This window comes from Heterodontus francisci, chromosome 2 (assembly GCF_036365525.1).
Source record: "Heterodontus francisci isolate sHetFra1 chromosome 2, sHetFra1.hap1, whole genome shotgun sequence".
NCBI classification, from domain to species: Eukaryota; Metazoa; Chordata; class Chondrichthyes; order Heterodontiformes; family Heterodontidae; genus Heterodontus; species Heterodontus francisci.
The window spans coordinates 139,830,213-139,848,722 of NC_090372.1; the positions used below are offsets into that span (position 1 = coordinate 139,830,213).

Sequence of the window (18,510 nt, forward strand, 5' to 3'; positions counted from 1 at the left end):
TCTTGCCCGCCAGTGTTTTTTCATGCCCCTTCTTCGCTCTCCTAATTACTTTAAGTACCCCCCCACACTTTCTTTATTCCTCTAGGGCCTCCGCTATTTTCAGCCCCCTGAATCTGCCATAAGCCTCCTTTTTTTTCTCTTATCCAATCCTCTATATCCCTTGACATCCAGGGTTCCCTGGACTTGTTGGTCCTACCCTTTACCTTTACGGGAACATGTCGGAACTGAACTCTCACTATTTCCTTTTTGAATGTCTCCCACTGGTCTGATGCAGACTTTCCTACAAGTAGCTGTTCCAAGTCCCCTTTGGCCAGATCCTGTTTTATCATATTGAAATTGGCCTTCTCCCAATTCGGTACTTTTATTTCTGGTCTATCTTTGTCCTTTTCCGTAACTACCTTAAATCTTAGAGTTATGGTCACTATCCCCAAAATGCTACCCCCACTGACACTTCTACCACTTGTTCAGCTTCATTCCCTAGAATTAGGTACAGTACCATCCCTTCTCTTGTAGGACTTTCTACGTGCTGGCTCAAAAAGCTCTCCTGTATGCACTTTAAGAATTCTGCCCCCTTTAATCCTTTTGCGCTAAGACTATCCCAGTTAATATTGGGGAAGTTGAAATCCCCTATTATTACCCTATTATTTTTACACCTCTCTCAGATTTGCCTACATATCTGCTCCTCTATCTCTCCCTAACTATTTGGAAGTCTGTAGTACACTCCCAGCCAAGTGATTGCCTCCTTTTCATTTTTAACTTCTACCCATATGGCCTCATTTGAGGAACCTTCTAAGATATCATCCCTCCTTACTGCAGTAATTGACTCCTTGACCAATAGTGCAATGCCACCTCCTCTTTTACAACCCCCCCCCCCACCCCCACCCTCACCCCCGTCACACCTGAAGATTCTAGATCCTGGAATATTGAGCTGCCAGTCCTGCCCCTCCTCAACCAAGTCTCTGTGATAGCAATATCATATTTCCATATGTTAATCAATGCTCTCAATTCATCTGCCTTACTTGCAAGACTCCTTGCGTTAAAATAGATGCAATCCAGCCTTACATTATTCGCTTCTACCTTAACAGTTCTACATTTGCTCTGCTTTCCAGACTGACTTAATTTCTCTTCTATTTTTGGCTGTGCATCATCCCCTACTGTTCCTCCATTCTGTATCCCATCTCCCTGCTAAATTAGTTTAAACCCCCACCCCAACAGCACTAGCAAACCTCCCAGCAAGAATGTTGGTCCTGTTCCAGTTCAGGTGCAACCCGTCCAACTTGTACAGGTCCCACCTTCGCCAGAAACAGACTCAGTGATCCAGGAAACTAAAACCCTCCCTGCTGCACCATGTCTTCAGCCACGTATTCATCTGCTCTATCTTCCTATTCCTATACTCACTAGCACGTGGAGTAATCCAGAGATACAAACTTTGAGGCCCTGCTTTTTAATCTGCTACCTAGCTCCCTAAATTCTTGTTGCAGGACCTCATCCCTCTTTCTACCTATGTCACTGGTCCTTCTAGGTGGCAGAGGTCATGGGCTTGGAAGGCGCTGCCAAAGGATGCTTGGCGATTTGCTGCTGTGGCATCTTGCTGCCTCTATGTGCCAGTGATGGAGGAAGTAAATGCTTAAGGTGGTGGATGGAGTGCCGATCAAGTGAGCTGTTTTGTCCAGGATGGTGTTACCCAATGAAAGACATACTTGCCATAGAGGGAGTGCAACTAAGGTTCACCAGGCAGGATTGTCCTATGAGGAGAGTTTGAGGAGACTGGACTGTATTCTCTAGAGTTTAGAAGAATGAGAAGTGATCTCATTGAAGCATACAAAATTCTTCCAGGGCTCAACAGGGTTGATGCAGGAAGGACGATTTCCCTGGCCGGGGTTTGGTAGTTGGCGGGGTGGTGGGGGGGGCAGGGTGGGGTTGGGGGTGTGGGGTGCATCTAGAACCAGAGGACACAGTCTCAGAATAAGAGATAGACCATTTAGAACTGAGATGAGGAGGAATTTCTTCACTCAAAGGATGGTGAATCTTTGGAATTCTCTACCCCAGAGGGTTGTGGAGGCTCAGTCATTGAGTATATTCAAGACAAAGATCAATGGATTTCTATATATTAAAAATATCAAGGGATATGAGGATAGTGCAGGAAAATGGCATTGAGGTATATCAGCCATGATCTGGCTGAACGGCAGAGCAAGCTTGAGGGGCCGAATGGCCGACTCCTGCCCCTATTTCCTATGTTGCTGGAGCTGCATTCATCTAGACAACTGTATTCCATCACACTCCTAACTTGTGTCTTGTAGATGGTGGACAGGCTTTAGGGAGTCAGAAGGTGAATTACTCGCTGCAGAACGCCCAGACTTTGACCTATTCTTGTAGTCACAGTATTTACATTGCTGGTCCAGTTAAGTTTCGGGTGAATGTTGATGGTCAGCAATGCAGTGATGGCAATGCCGTTGAATGTCAAGGGGAGATGGTTAGATTCTCTCTTGTTGGAGATGGTCATTGCATGGCACTTTTGTAGTGTGAATGTTACTTGCCACTTATCAGCCCAAATCTGAATCTTGTCTAGGTCTTGCTCTATGCCGGCACAGACTGCTTCACTATCTGAGGAGTTGTGAATGGTACTGAACACTGCAATCATCAGTGAACATCCCCACTTCTGATCTTATGATGGAGGGAAGGTCATTGATGAAGCAGTTGAAGATGGTTGGCCCTAGGACACTACCCTCAGGACCTCCTGTTGTGATGCCCTGGGGCTGAGATGATTGACCTCCAATAACCAGCACCAACTTCCTTTCTGCTAGAAATGACTCTGACCAGTGGACAGTTTTCCCCCTGGTGCCCATTGACTTCAATTTTGCTAGGGCTCCTTGATGCCACACTTGGTCAAATGCTGCCTCGATGGCAGTCACTCTCACCTAATCTCTTGAATTCAGCTCTTTTGTCCAGGGTTGGACCAAGGCTGTAATGAGGTCAGGAGCTGAGTGGCCCTGGCAGAAACCAAACTGAACACTGGTGAATAGATTATTGCTGAGTAAGTGCTGTTGGATAGCACTGACACCGCCACCTTCCATCACTTTGCTGATGACTGAGATTAGACTGATGGGGCAATAATTGGCCTGATTAGATTTGTCCTGCTTTCTGTCGACAGGACATAGATGGGCAATTTTCCACATTGTCCTGTAGATGCCAGTGTTGCAGCTGTACTGGAACAGCTTGAGTGAGGGTCATGGCTAGTTCTGGGGCACAAGCCTTCAGTAGTACAGCCAGAATGTTGTCAGGGCTCATAGCCTTTGCAGTAGAAGAGTCCTGATGGGAAACTGTGTAGGATTCAATACGAAAGTTATTTAATTTAGTTGCTCCTCAAAAAAATGGATAACACAAGAAAAACACAATTTTAAACTCTATGACATGCCTTAGCACTGTAATCTGAATAAACTTTCTTTGAAGTTTTAAAACTCACAGCAGATAAACCAGACTCAACCAAAATAATGTCACAGACCTCAAACTTAACTGTTTCTCTCTCCACAGATACTGCCAGACCTGCTGAGTATTTCCAGCACTTGGTTTTTATTTCAGATTTCCAGCATCTGCAATATTTTACTTTTATCAAAATAATTTTAGGCATTGCCACCATTTTAGAATGTTCAGTGTTCTTTTCCCAAACACATTGTTCAAGATTGGCAAAGAAACCAAAATCCTCTCAGTCTCTAGAGAGGATGATAATGGGGCTAGGACCAGGGCGGCAGTGTGAGCGGGTGGAGCGCCAAGGGTGGTGAGGAGAAAGAGAGAGAAGCGTAGAACATAATCCAAGTTATCAAAATACTGAAAGGAATGGGTAATCATAGATGTCAGGAAAACTTGTAAAAGTAAGATGGTGGGTCAGAGGGCAATATAACCAGGGAATTGCAGTTTAACTTTCTACAGATCAACATTCAAACTCACATTTAAAGCAGCTTCGCCACACTTCTCAATGGCAGCCAAACCCTGGTTATGAATGTGTGTTTCTAGAAGCTTCTTCAGCTCCCCAAGGCCATCTTGGATTCGAGAAACTAGGTTATACATCCTACCCAAATCTGCCAAACCAAAACAAAAAAAATCTGATCAATGTTTTTTTAAAAAAAGTTGAATATTCTGCTTATTTTGTTGTTACTTTGCTGTTCAGAATAATAAATAAAATGAATCTAAATGTCTTAAAAGACAACTGCAAAATGCACACCAGAATCTGTAATCAAGGTTCACCATTGGCCATCAGCTGTCATTAAAACATTTATACATCAGGTAAGTTGTAATTAATAGAAAACAAATACTATGTATAGAAAGATACATTCAAATATTTTTAAAATTGTAAGTAGCCCTTATGCTCAATTTAAGCCTATAACTATGCTTCACAGTATTTAGTTATGTATAAACTTCACATTTCTACAATGCACGTTGTCCAATACTGGAGTATTTCAGCTTTAATTCATTATCTGTTAAATGATTTAAACACCAAGCCTCCAATGGAAGTATATGAATACTGCACTTGAAAGCAAGTAAACAAGCAAGACTTGCATTTATATAACACCTTTCATGACCACAGGACATCGCAAAGTGCTTTACATTCAATGATGTACTTTGTAATGTAGGAAATGCAGCAATCAATTTGCACACAGCAAACTTCCACAAATAGTAATGCGATAGTAACCAGATAATGTATCTTGGTGATGTTGATTGACATATAAATATTGGCCGGGACACTGGGGATAACTACCCTGCTATTCGTCAAAATAGTGCCATGGGATCTTCTATGTCCACCTAAGGGGGCAGACAGGGCTTCAGTTTAACATCTCATTCAAAAAGATGGCACCTCAAACAGTGCAGCATTCCCTCAGTACCACACTGGAGTGGCAGATTGATTTTTGCATTCAAGCCCTGGAGTGGAACTTCAACCCACAACCTTCTGACTCAGAGGAAAGAGTGCTACCAACTGAACCAAATGGACACAGGTCTAATTCATCATTCTTAATTTCTTCCTTTTGCTCTTCATAGAAAAATGTTCCAGAGTACACACAAGAATTAGAAACTAGCCCATTCTCTCGGCGGGGTAATCAGATACAGTAGTCATTCGTTGAAAAAAAAAAGATAAACACAAAGCACATGCTGTGTATGCAATTGAGTCGTCACAGCAATGCCTTTGGAAGAGATTCAGATAATTCCATGATAATCCCTTCTCTGCATGGTGAAAGACCACCTCCTCCTCCACAACCACCACTACAAGTGGTCATCTTGAATCTTCTTCAACTGTTAAAAGCCACATCCTATTACTAAGAATTCCAGCTCTGCAACATTGCTCACCTCCCACTCTAACCCAGGCGTTTGCTGCATAAGCCCTCATCAACTTGTCTTTGTCAACTTCCAGACTCGCCTAACATTCTCCCGACTGGTCTCATAACACTCACTCTTCATAAATTTTCTACTTATCCAAAATTCTGTTGCATACATCTTGTTCCACAGCAAGATCCACTCATCCATCACTACTCTCTTTGGTAACCTACCTTGACTCACAGTTCCCGGATTATTACATTTACAAACCTCATCTAAGGATCCCTTCATTACTTTGCCCCACACTTTCACGCCAATCTACTCCAACCCTTTATACTCTCCCAAAATGGCTTCTCTGGCTTTAACAGTTGGCAAACATCTATTTTTCTGCCTATTTTTCCATTTCCACTGAAGAAGCTTGTGCAGTAATGGCATAACAGTTGTCACACAAGAAAGTCATTAGTAATGAGAGTTCAACTACAATCTACATATCAGAAATTAGGGCGGCACAGTGGCGCAGTGGTTAGCACCGCAGCCTCACAGCTCCAGCGACCCGGGTTCGATTCTGGGTACTGCCTGTGCGGAGTTTGCAAGTTCTCCCTGTGTCTGCGTGGGTTTCCTCCGGGTGCTCCGGTTTCCTCCCACATGCCAAAGACTTGCAGGTTGATAGGTAAATTGGCCATTATAAATTGCCCCGAGTATAGGGAGGTGGTAGGGAAATATATAGGGACAGGTGGGGATGTGGTAGGAATATGGGATTAGTGTAGGATTAGTATAAATGGGTGGTTGATGGTCGGCACAGACTCGGTGGGCCGAAGGGCCTGTTTCAGTGCTGTATCTCTAAACTAAACTAAACAAAACAAATCCTCAAAGCTGTCAGTCATAGAGTCATTATGGCACAGAAGGTGGCCATTCGGCCCAGCAAATCCAAGCCAGCTCTCTGTAAAGCAATCCAGTCAGTCCCATTCCCCTGCTCTTTCTCAGTAGCCGTGCAACTTTATTTCCCTCAAGTGCCCATGCATTTTTTTGAAATTTTTAATCACCTCTGCTTCCACCACCCTTGTTGGCAGCGAGTTCCAGGTCATTACCACTCGCTCCATAAAAAAGTTCTTCCTCACATACCCCCTGTATCTCTTACCCAAAACATTCAGTGTGTCCCCTAGTCCTTGTACCATTCGCTAATGGGAACAGCTTTTTTTTTTGTCCACCTTATCTAAACCAGACATAATCTTGTACACCTCTATCAAATCTCCCCTGAATCTCTCTTGCTCCAAGGAGAACCACCCCAGTTTCTCCAACCTAACCTTGTACCTAAATTCCTTCATACCTGGAACCATTCTGGTAAATCTCCTCTGCACCCTCTCAAGAACCTTCAGATCCTTCCTAAAGTGTGATGGCCAGAATTGAGGGCAATACTCTAGATGTAGCCGAACTAGAGCTTTATAAAGGTTCAACATAACTTTCTTGCTTTTGTACTTAACACTTCTATTTATGAAGCCCAAGATCCCTTATGCTTTGCTAACCACTTTCCCAATATGTCCTGCCAGCTTCAAAGATCTATGCACATGAACCTCCAGGTCCCTCTGTCCCTGCACAATCTTTAGATCTGTGCCATTCAGTCTGTTTTGTCTCTCCTTATCCCTTCTGCCAAAATGCATCACTTCTCTATTAAGTTCCATTTGCCACTTGTCTACCCATTCTGCTATTTCTAGTTGCAGTCAGTTGGCATCATCCTCAGTGTTTGCCACTCTCCAAGTTTGGTATGATTGGTAAATTTTGAAATTTTACTCTGTATTCCAATATCCAAGTCATTTAAAGCAGTGACCCTAGCACTGAACCTTGAGGAACATCACCACCATTTACCACAGCTCTCTGTTTTCTGTCCTTAAGCCAATTTTTTACCCAATTGGACAATGACCCTTCCATTCCATGAGCCTCAATTTTGTTAACCAGTCTTTTATGTGGCACTTTGTCAAATGCTTTCTTAAAATCCATATAGACAATATCCACTGCATTCCCTTCATCAACCTTCTGTTACTTCATCAAAAAATTCAATTAGATTAGTCAAACACCATCTGCCTTTTACAAATCCACGATTAACTCCTTAATTAACTCAAACCGCTCCAACTGCCTATCAATTTTTTTCCCCAGATTATTATTTCTGGAACCTTACCCATCACTAAAGTTAAATTGACAGGCCTGCGTCCTTGCACCCTTTCCTGAACAAGGGCGTCACGTTTGCTACCCTTCAATCTCCAGCAACTCCCCCGTATCTATGGAAGATTGGAAGAAACTGGCAAGCCCTTCTGCTACTTCCACCCCAACCTGGGATGCAAGCCATCCAGACCAGGCAACTTATCCACTCTAAGCATATCCAGCCTTTCCAGTACATCCTTGCCCATCGATTTTCACCCCATTCATTACCTCTCCAATCTCCACTTCTAGCAATATTTTATCTTTAGTAAATACTGATACAAGGTACTCAAGAATGCCAGCCTTGTCCTGCGCCTCTAGGTGTAACACCCTCTTTTACCCCCACCACCCCCCCAAGAGGCCCCGCCCTACCTCTTACTACCCACTTAGTATTTACATGCCAGTAGAAGATTACTGCGTTACCTTTTATGTTAACTTCAATTCTATTCTCATTATCTGTTTGCCAATCTTATTTTCTTCTCTTCACAACTTCTTGCATTTGACCTGCTTCTCGCTTAAGAAATCATCGGACATGCATCATACACCCTCTTTTTTTTTGTTTCATCATATTCTCTATCTCCCTCAGCATCTAAGCAGTCCCGGCTTTGGTTCCCCTGCCTTTCCCGCTTGTTGGAGTGCACCTAGCTTGTACCTGAAATATCTTTTCCTTAAAAATCACACACTGTTTTGTTTTTAAACAGATTGTCCTGTCAAACTTTGGTTCCATTTTACCTTGGCTAGATCCCCTCTCATCCCATTTAAGATAGCCCTCTTCCAGTTTAGAAGTTCTACTTTAGATTGTTCCCTGCTCTTCTCCATTACTAATATAAACCTAATGATACAATGATTACTGTTACCCAAATGTTCTCCCACAGACACTTGGTCCACCTCATTCCCCAGCACCAGATCCAGTAATATCTCCTTCCTAGCTGGACCTAGAGCATACTGGCCAAGGAAGTTTGCAACACATTTCAGGAATTCCTCCCCTTTCCCCCCCCACCTTTCCCTTTACTCTAGTTATCCAAATATCGATAGGGATAACATTAAAGTTCCTCACTATCACCACTCTACAGTTCTTGGACATGTCTTTGATTTCCCTGCAGATCTGCTTCTCTCTCTCTCTCTGACTATTTGGAGACTTACAGAATACCCCCAGTAGCTTGATCATACCCCTTTTACTTCTCATTTCTGACCAAATGGATTCTGTCTTTGCCCCCTCAAGGACATCCCTCTTTTTACAAAACTACAATGTCTTCCCTAATCAGTACTGCCACCCTACCTCCCTTTATTCCTTCCCTATCTTTTCTGAACTCTTTGCATCCTTGAATATTAAGTGCCCAGTCCTCCATTTTTAAACCACATTTCTGTTAGTCACATCATTTTCCCACAGCTATTTGCGCATGTAGTTCACCAACCTTATTCACATTTTGTGTGCTCATATACATGTATTATAATCCGAAGAAGGGTCACTGACCCGAAACGTTAACTCTGCTTCTCTTTCCACAGATGCTGCCAGACCTGCTGAGTGATTCCAGCATTTCTTGTTTTTGTTTCAGATTTCCAGCATCTGCAGTATTTTGCTTTTATTACATGTATTATAATGTTCTGATGAAAGGTCACAGACCTGCAATGTTAACTCTGCTTCTCTCTCCACAGATGCTGCCTGACCTGCTGAGTATTTCCAGCACTTTGTTATTATTTCAGATTTCCAGCATCTGCAGTATTTTGCTTTTATTATATACATGTATTATAAACCTGTCTTTGTATTGTTCGCAGTCCTTCTTAGTCTGTTCCAATCTCATGGTACTTCTCTCATCCTTTCCAACACTCTCACTCTATGCACCTTATTCCAACTTCCTACTTCCCTTATTCCTCTTTTCTACTTCTATCTGCTGGTGCTGACCCCACTGCCAATTTAGTTTATTCCTTTCCCAACGACACGAGTAAACCTCCCCGCAAGGCCACTGGTCCCAGTCCTGTTGAAGTGCAACCCATCCCTTTTGAATACATGCCTCCTGCCCTAAAAGAGTCCAAAGGCATTGCATCTCAATGCGCGGAGTATTCGCAATAAGGTAGGCGAATTAACTGCACAAATACATGTAAATGGATACGATATAGTTGCGATTACTGAGACATGGCAACAGGGTGACCAAGGATGGGAACTGAACATCCAGAGGTATTCAATATTCAGGAAGGACAGGCAAAAAGGGAAAGGAGGTGGAGTAGCGTTGTTAGTAAAAGAGGAAATCAATACAATTGTGAGGAAGGATATTAGCTCAGAGAATCCTGGTGTGGAATCTGTATGGATGGAGCTAAGAAACACAGAAAATGTTGGTGGGGGTTGTATATAGACCCCCCAAACAGCAGTGGGGATGTAGAGGATGGCATTAAACAGGAAATTAGAGACACATAAGGGTGCAACTGTAATTATGGGTAACCTTAATCTACATATAAATTGGGCAAACCAAATTAGCAGTAATACAGTAGAGGAGGAATTCCTGGAGTGCGTACATGATGGTTGTTTGGACCAATACGTTGAGGAACCAACTAGAGAACAGGCCATCCTAGAGGGGGCAATGTGTGAGAAAGGATTAGTTAACAATCTTGTTGTGCGGGGTCCCTTGGGGAAGAGCAACCATAACATGATAGAATTCTTAATTAAGATGGCAAGTGAGAGATTTGACTCCGAGACTAGGGTCCTGAATCTAAATAAAGGAAACTATGAAGGTATGAGGTGCAAGTTGGCTATGATAGATTGGGGAATGTTACTTAAAGGGTTGACAGTGGATAGGCAGTGGCTAGAATTTAAAGAGCGCATGGTTGAATTACAACAATTACTCATTCCTGTCTGGCGCAAAAATAAAACAGGAAGGGCGGCTCAACCATGGCTTACAAAAGAAATTAGGGATAGTATTAGATCCAAGGAGAAGAAATATAAAATGGCCAGAACAAGCGGCAAACCTGAGGATTGGGAGCAGTTTAGAATTCAGCAAAGGAGGACAAAGTGATTGTTTAAGAAGGGGAAAACAGAGTATGAGAGTAAGCATGCAGAGAACATAAAAACTAACTGTAAAAGCTTCTATAGATATGTGAAGATAAAAAGATTAGTAAAGACAAATGTAGGTCTCTTACAGTCAGAAACAGGGGAATTTATAATGGGGAACAAAAAAATAGCAGACCAATTAAATACATACTTTGGCTCCATCTTCACAAAGGAGGACACAAATTACCTCCCAGAAATGTTGGGGAACATAGGGTCGAGTGAGAAGGAGGAACTGTATGAAATCAGTATTAGTAGGGAAATTGACGGGATTGAAGGCTGATAAATCCCCAGGGCCTGATAATCTACATCCCGGAGCACTTAAGGAAGTAGCCCTAGAAATAGTAGATGCATTGCTAGTCATTTTTCAAAATTCTATAGACTCTGGAACAGTTCCAACGGATTGGAGAGTAGCTAATGTAACCCCGCTATTTAAAAAAGGTAGAGAGAAAATAGGGCATTATAGACCGGTTAGCCTAGCATTAGTAGTGAGGAAAATGCTAGAGTCCATTATAAAAGATGTAATAGCACAGCACTTGGAAAACAGTGAGAGGATCGGACAAAGTCAACATGGATTTACGAAAGGTAAATCATGCTGGACAAATCTACTGGAATTTTTTGAGGATGCAACTAGTAGAATAGATAAGGGAGAATCAGTATATGTGGTGTATTTGGACTTTCAGAAGGCTTTCGATAAGGTCCCACATAAGAGATTAGCGTGTAAAATTAAAACACATGGGATTGGGGGGTAAGGTACTGAAATGGTTAGAAAACTGGTAGGCATTCAGCAAACAAAGAGTCGGAATAAATGGGTCTTTTCCCGAGTGGCAGGCAGTGACTAGTGGGGTAACGCAGGGATCAGTGCAAGGACCCCAGCTATTCACAATATATATTAATGATATAGATGAGGGAATTAAATGTAATATATCCAACTTTGCAGACGACACAAAGCTGGGGGGAGTGAGAGCTGTGAGGAGGATGCAGAGAAACTCCAGTGTGATTTGGACAGGTTGAGTGAGTGGGCAAATACATGGCAGATGCAGTGTAATGTGAATAAATGTGAGGGTATCCACTTTGGTGACAAAAACAGAAAGGCAGATAATTATCTGAACGGTGATAGATTAGGAAAGAGGGAGGTGCAGCGAGACCTGGGTGTCCTTGTGCACCAGTCGCTGAAAGTAAGCATGCAGGTACAGCAGGCAGTTAAGAACGCAATTGGTATGTTGGCCTTCATAGCGAGGGGATTCAGGTACAGGAGCAAGGATGTCTTGCTGCAAATATACAAGGCCTTGGTGAGACCACATCTGGAGTATTGTGTGCAGTTTTGGTCTCCTTATCTGAGGAAGGATGTTCTTGCTATGGAGGGAGTGCAGCGAAGGTTCACCGGACTGATTCCTGGGATGGCAGGACTGATGTATGGAAAGAGATTGGGTCAATTAGGCTTGTATCACTAGAGTTTAGAAGAGTGAGAGGGGATCTCACAGAAACCTACAAACTTCTAACAGGACTGGACAGACTAGATGCAGGAAGGATGTTTCCAATGGCGGGGAGTCCAGGACCAGGGTTCACAGTCTAAGGACTAAGCCATTTAGGACTGAGATGAGGAAGGATTTCTTCACCCAGAGAGTAGTGAACATTTCTGTGGAATTCTCTACCACGGAAAGCAGTTGAGGCCAAATCATTAAATATTCAAGAAAGAGTTAGATATAGTTTTTAGGGCTAAAGGGATCAAGGGATACGGGGAGAAAGCAGGAACAGGGTACTGAGTTTGGATAATCAGCCATGATCATATTGAATGGCGGTGCAGGCTCAAAGGGCCGAATGGTCTACTCCTGCTCCTATGTTTCTATGTTTCTATGCCACAGAACTGGTCCCTATGTCCCAAAAATCGGAAGCCCTCTCACCTGCACCATGCCTCAAGCCATGCATTGATCCTCCCTAACTTCCTATTTCTACTGTCGCTGGCATATGACACTGCCATTAATTCAGAGATAACTACCTTCGAGGTTCTACTTTTTAAACTTCCTTCCTAGCTCCTGAAAATCTGCCTGCAGGGCCTCAATACCTGCCCTCTTTATGTCATTGGCACCGAAATATACCACAACATCTGGCTTACTCCGCTCCCCCTACAGAAAATTCTGCACCCTCTCCATTATATCCTTTACCCTGGTATCAGGTAGGCCATGCAGGACTCTGGATGACAGTTACAGAAATGCCTGTCAGTCGCCCTAACTATGGAATCTCCCATAATAACATTTCTATGCTTTACTGTTCCTTCCTGTGCAATCCCTTGTTCATTGGTGCCATGGTCTGGACTGTACTCCTTCAAGGTGTCATCACTCCCAGCAGTCTCCAATGCTGAGTACCAGTTTGAGAGTGGCACACACCCCGAAGACTCCTGCACTTCCTCACTCTTCCAGATATCTTCCCATCTATTATCCCGAACTCTCAGCCTATGGAGTAGCCACCTCCTAAAACAGAAAATTCCAGCCTCCATTATATTCTGCAGTGACTCCAGCTGCCCCTCAAGCTCGGAAATGGAGTTTGAGCTCAAACAGCTGGAGACACTTGCTGCACAAGTGGTCCAAGTCCCCAGGACCTGATGGCCTGCATCCTACGGTCTTAAAAGAAGTAGCTGCTGAGATAGTAGATGCGTTGGTTGTAATTTTCCAAAAGCCCCATGATTCTGGAAAGGTGCCATCAGATTAGAAAATAGCGAATGTAACTCCTCTATTCAAGAAGAGGGAGACAGAAAGCAGGAAACTACAGGTCAGTTAGCCTAACATGTGCCAAAGAGAAAATGCTAGGATCTATTATTAACGAGGTTATAACAGGGCACTTAGAAACAATGCAATCAGGCGGTCAGCATGGTTTGGTGAAAGGGAAATCGTGTTTGACTAATTTATTATTCTTGGAGGAAGTAACAAGCAACATGGATAAAGGAGAACCTGTAGATGTGGTGTACTTGGACTTCCAAAACAAAGTAATTCATGACAACGCTACTTCATCGGACACGTCATCAGGATGCGCCGCGGTGCGCACATGCGCAGACGGTCTCATGCCCCCTGCGCATGCACTGCGGTCCGGCTTACCAGGACCGCTGTGCGCATGCGCAGACGACACAGTACGCGCATGCGCACACATTCTCCTAATCTCTGCGCATGCGCCGCGGTCCGACCTGCCAGGACCGTTGTGCGCATGCGCAGATGACGTCATCGCGTTACGTCGTCTTCCTCGCCGACGCGCCAGTTTGGCCTCTGCGCATGCGTTAAAGCTTCGGCGAGACTTTTTGAAAGTGGAAGGAGGGGAGGTTTCGTCGGGCATTTTCTCGCATTTTATCTCAATTATTTATTCGTTTTGGAGACTTGCTTCATTTTTATTTGACACAGGAGATTGTTCCAAGGTAAGCTGCTCTGCCTTTGTAAGTTGCTCTGAAAACATTTCCATTGTCTGGGCCACCGCATGTTCTCCAGTCCCTGTTGTGAGTTGCTCTGAAAACATTTCCATTGTCTGGGCCACCGCATGTAGCAGGATGAAGGCACAGTGACTGTGATTTCTGGCGCCAAACAGTACACACTGCAGATACATGATTGCCAGGCTACCTGCAGCTGCATCTTCTCCATTCAGACTTTGTTGCCCTGCAAATATGCTGTTGTTGTGCAGAGGCATCTGGGTCTGCCTTTGGACAGGCTCGCCCCCAATTGTCGCTGGCATGCATCTCAGACACCAACGACAACAGGCATGGCTGCTGCCATTGTGACTACAGAGGAACAGCCAAAGCCCCTCAGCCACAATGAAAAATACCGCTTGTTTTCAGATCAATTGTACCAGCTACAGCAGGCCGTTCTGCAGAGTGGAACGGCAGCATTCACGAGGAGACTGGACTGGTTGCGGCAACAGACTCTCCGCTGGCAGCAAGGACTGGCTGATGAGATGGAGCCATTTACTATGCCCAACAATTGCCCGGAAGCACCTTCGGATGGAGGTGGCCGCGCGCTGGACATCAGTCAAGTGTCACAAACCCTGGATCCTGAGCGTCTCACCCCCTGGCCTAATGATCTGATGGACCATACATATGCCTGTCTGTTCAAATCTCCACTTCCCCTACCTGCGGTACCCTCTCCTTGCTGCTCAGTTACAGTCACCTGCTCCTACACTCATCAGGGCAGTGCTCATGGGCACACAGTTACCTGCTCCTACACCCATCAGGGCAGTGCTCATGGGCACACAGCCACCTGTTTCCCCATCCGACGTTGAAACAACCATGCAGAGCCTTGTGAGACTCCGCAATTGCCAGTTGCTGCCTGTCAAGCAGAGAGGGCGTCCAAAGGGGTCAAGCACTTGGGGAACATTCAGCAAGAAGAGACTGAGCACTAAAAGAAACAAGCATGCCGTGTCCAGTGGTAGCAGAAATGTGAATGCTCTTGCTGTGAACACAACTGGTGATAGTAGTAGGCAGGATTAAATGGGAATGGATGGAAAGACGCACGAGTAACATAACCACTGGCAGGGAACTGCTGGGCTAAATGGCCAGCTTTATGTTCATAGCCCAAAAGAAATGTGCTTCTTTTCCAGCACCCTCACATCATTCATGTTTTCCGAGAGCAGCATTGAACCATCACGAGATAGGGGCAGTTACATCATCCTGACCCCGACAGCTGAGGTGGGTACTAAGTGATTCATTGGCGGTGTTATCAGTACATGCCTTTACCGCAGAACACAAAGCATGCTCAACAGTAATTTCATTGGAGGGAGGGAAGCTCTGACACTGATGTTCTTTCCTTATTTTCTTTCATGTAAAACGTGCCCTTGAGAAAACAATCCTTGACACTTAAGGACGGCATTCAAGCAAAGGAGGCAGTGCAGGAGATGACGCAAGGATGTGCTGATTCCTGCATCTGAGGTGGGTAATAAGTGCTTCATTGGCGACGTTATCAATTGGTGCCTTCACTGCAGAACTTAAAAAGGTGTGCACAACAGTAATTTCAGTGGATGGAGGGAGGCAAGGTCTGACTCTGATTTGCTTTATTTCTTTTCATGTAAAACATGCCGTCGAGAAAACAATCCTTGAGATTTGCTTTATTTCTTTCATGTAAACATGCCGGTCGAGAAAACAATCCTTGAGACTTAAGGTCAGCATTCAAGCAACGAAGGCAACTGGATCATGCTGCGGAGCTCATCACGATGTGGAAAGGAACATTGCATTTATGGATGAATTGGGAATGCACATTGGGATGCGCTTGGGGAACATTCACCAAGAATAGACTGAGCTCAGACTCTTGTGACTTTGCCTTCTTCACATGGACAATACAGTAGTGGAATAGAGAGCCAAGCGTTTATTCACCACAAGGCTCTCCAGGAACAATCTCTTTAGCTGTGCATAGCAGAGACTCGCCTGTCTGTCTAACTGGAATGCTGGACACAACACTCATGTATCCATGCACAGCAGTTCCTCGGATACTTAATGAACTTAATAAAACTTTTCAATAATTAAAACCAGAATTGTTGAGGTTTTGTTTTGCATGCTATTTCCCCGACTTTGCAACTGCACTTCAGATATTCAACTATGGTGGGGGTGAAGAGGGGGGAGGGGTGGGTGAAGAGGGGGGAGGGGTGGGTGAAGAGGGGGGAGGGGTGGGTGAAGAGGGGGGAGGGGTGGGTGAAGAGGGGGGAGGGGTGGGTGAAGAGGGGGGAGGGGTGGGTGAAGAGGGGGGAGGGGTGGGTTGAAGAGGGGGGAGGGGTGGGTGAAGAGGGGGGAGGGGTGGGTGAAGAGGGGGGAGGGGTGGGTGAAGAGGGGGGAGGGGTGGGTGAAGAGGGGGGAGGGGTGGGTGAAGAGGGGGGAGGGGGTGGGTGAAGAGGGGGGAGGGGTGGGTGAAGAGGGGGAGGGGTGGGTGAAGAGGGGGGAGGGGTGGGTGAAGAGGGGGGAGGGGTGGGTGAAGAGGGGGGAGGGGTGGGTGAAGAGGGGGGAGGGGTGGGTGAAGAGGGGGGGGAGGGGGGGTGAAGAGGGGGAGGGGGGGTGAAGAGGGGGAGGGGGGGGTGAAGAGGGGGGAGGGGGGGTGAAGAGGGGGGAGGGGGGGGTGAAGAGGGGGGGAGGGGGGGGTGAAGAGGGGGGAGGGGGGGGTGAAGAGGGGGGAGGGGGGGGTGAAGAGGGGGGAGGGGGGTGAAGAGGGGGGAGGGGGGGTGAAGAGGGGGGAGGGGGGGGTGAAGAGGGGGGAGGGGGGGGTGAAGAGGGGGGAGGGGGGGGTGAAGAGGGGGGAGGGGGGGTGAAGAGGGGGAGGGGGGGTGAAGAGGGGGGAGGGGGGGTGAAGAGGGGGGGAGGGGGGGTGAAGAGGGGGGGAGGGGGGGTGAAGAGGGGGAGGGGGGGGTGAAGAGGGGGGAGGGGGGGTGAAGAGGGGGGAGGGGGGGGTGAAGAGGGGGGAGGGGGGGGTGAAGAGGGGGAGGGGGGGGGGAAGAGGGGGGAGGGGGGGGTGAGAGGGGGAGGGGGGGGGTGAAGAGGGGGGAGGGGGGGGGGAAGAGGGGGGGAGGGGGAGGGGGGAAGAGGGGGGAGGGGGGGTGAAGAGGGGGGAGGGGGGGGTGAATGAGGGGGGAGGGGGGGTGAAGAGGGGGGAGGGGGGGTGATGAGGGGGGAGGGGGGGTGAAGTGGGGGGAGGGGGGGGTGAAGAGGGGGGAGGGGGGGGGTGAAGAGGGGGGAGGGGGGGGTGATGAGGGGGTGGGGGGGTAGTGAGGGGGGGGTGAGAGGGGGGAGGGGGGGTGGAGGGGGGAGTGGTGGGTGATGAGGGGGGAGGGGGGGTGAAGAGGGGGAGGGGGGGTGAAGAGGGGGGAGGGGGGGGGTGAAGAGGGGGAGGGGGGGGTGAAGAGGGGGGTGAAGAGGGGGGTGAGGGGGGGGGGTGAAGAGGGGGGAGGGGGGGGTGAAGAGGGGGGTGGGGGGGTGAGAGGGGGTGGGGGGGGGTGAGAGGGGGTGGGGGGGGTTGAGGGGGGAGTGAGGGGAGGGGGGTGGGGGGTGAGGGGGGGAGGGGGGGTGAGGGGGGGAGGGGGTGGGTGAGAGGGGGGAGGGGTGGGGTGATGAGGGGGGGAGGGGTGGGTGTGAAGTGGGGGGAGGGGGTGGTGAGGGGTGGGGGGGTGGGTGAGAGGGGGGGGGGGTGGGTGAAGAGGGGGGAGGGGTGGGGTAGAGGGGGGAGGGGTGGGTGTAGAGGGGGGTGGGGTGGGTGAAGAGGGGGGTGGGGGTGGGTGAAGGGGGGAGGGGTGGTTGTAGAGGGGGGGGGGGTGGGTGAAGAGGGGGGAGGGGTGGGTGAGTGGGGGGGAGGGGGTGGGTGAGTGGTGGGGGGGGTGGGTGAAGAGGGGGGAGGGGTGGGTGAAGAGGGGGGAGGGGTGGGTGAAGAGGGGGGAGGGGTGGGTGAAGGGGGGGAGGGGTGGGTGAAGAGGGGGGAGGGGTGGGTGAAGAGGGGGGAGGGGTGGGTGGGTGAAGAGGGGGGAGGGGTGGGGAGAGGGAGCATGCAAAATGCAGGGACCAAACAGTTGCAATGCCTGAAGTACTGTGGAGAAGTAGAGAAAGCAACTGGGTAGGGGAGAAAGCAACTGGATTGGGCATCCGCAGCTGGAGGGAACGGCTGAATGGAGAGGGCCGGAAGCGAGAGGCTGTAGAGTGCCGCGGGGAGCGAGCGTGCGAAGACCTTGGTGTCACCGGGTCCAGGGACTGGCCAGTAAGTCTTGCTGTTGTGTTTATGTCGCATGCACAGAAAAAGGAACGCTCTTCCGTTCCGCTGCTCCCCCCCCCACCCCCACTCTCTCCCCTTTCTCTCCCTCCCCCTTCCTTACCCCTCCCTCTTTCTCCCCCTTCTTTACCCCTCCCTCTTTCTCCTCCCTCTCCCTTCCCCCCCCCCCTCGCCCCCCGGCACCGCTGCCGCTGGTCTCCCCGCGCTGCTCTCCCCGGCCCCCGCGCTGCTCTCCCCGGCCCCCGCGCTGCTCTCCCCGGC

At 47.8% G+C, this 18,510-nt stretch overlaps 1 protein-coding gene across 3 annotated transcripts in view; it reads right to left on the reverse strand.

Annotated features, from left to right (window-relative positions):
* Positions 1 to 18,510, reverse strand: part of LOC137347189 (cullin-1) — a 160,189-nt gene that overhangs the window by 50,321 nt on the left and 91,358 nt on the right. For all 3 annotated transcript variants that reach the window (XM_068011396.1, XM_068011404.1, XM_068011413.1), the window contains exon 9: positions 3,946 to 4,076. In XM_068011396.1, coding sequence (XP_067867497.1) covers positions 3,946 to 4,076 — 131 coding nt within the window. The remainder of the gene's footprint in view (positions 1 to 3,945; positions 4,077 to 18,510) is intronic.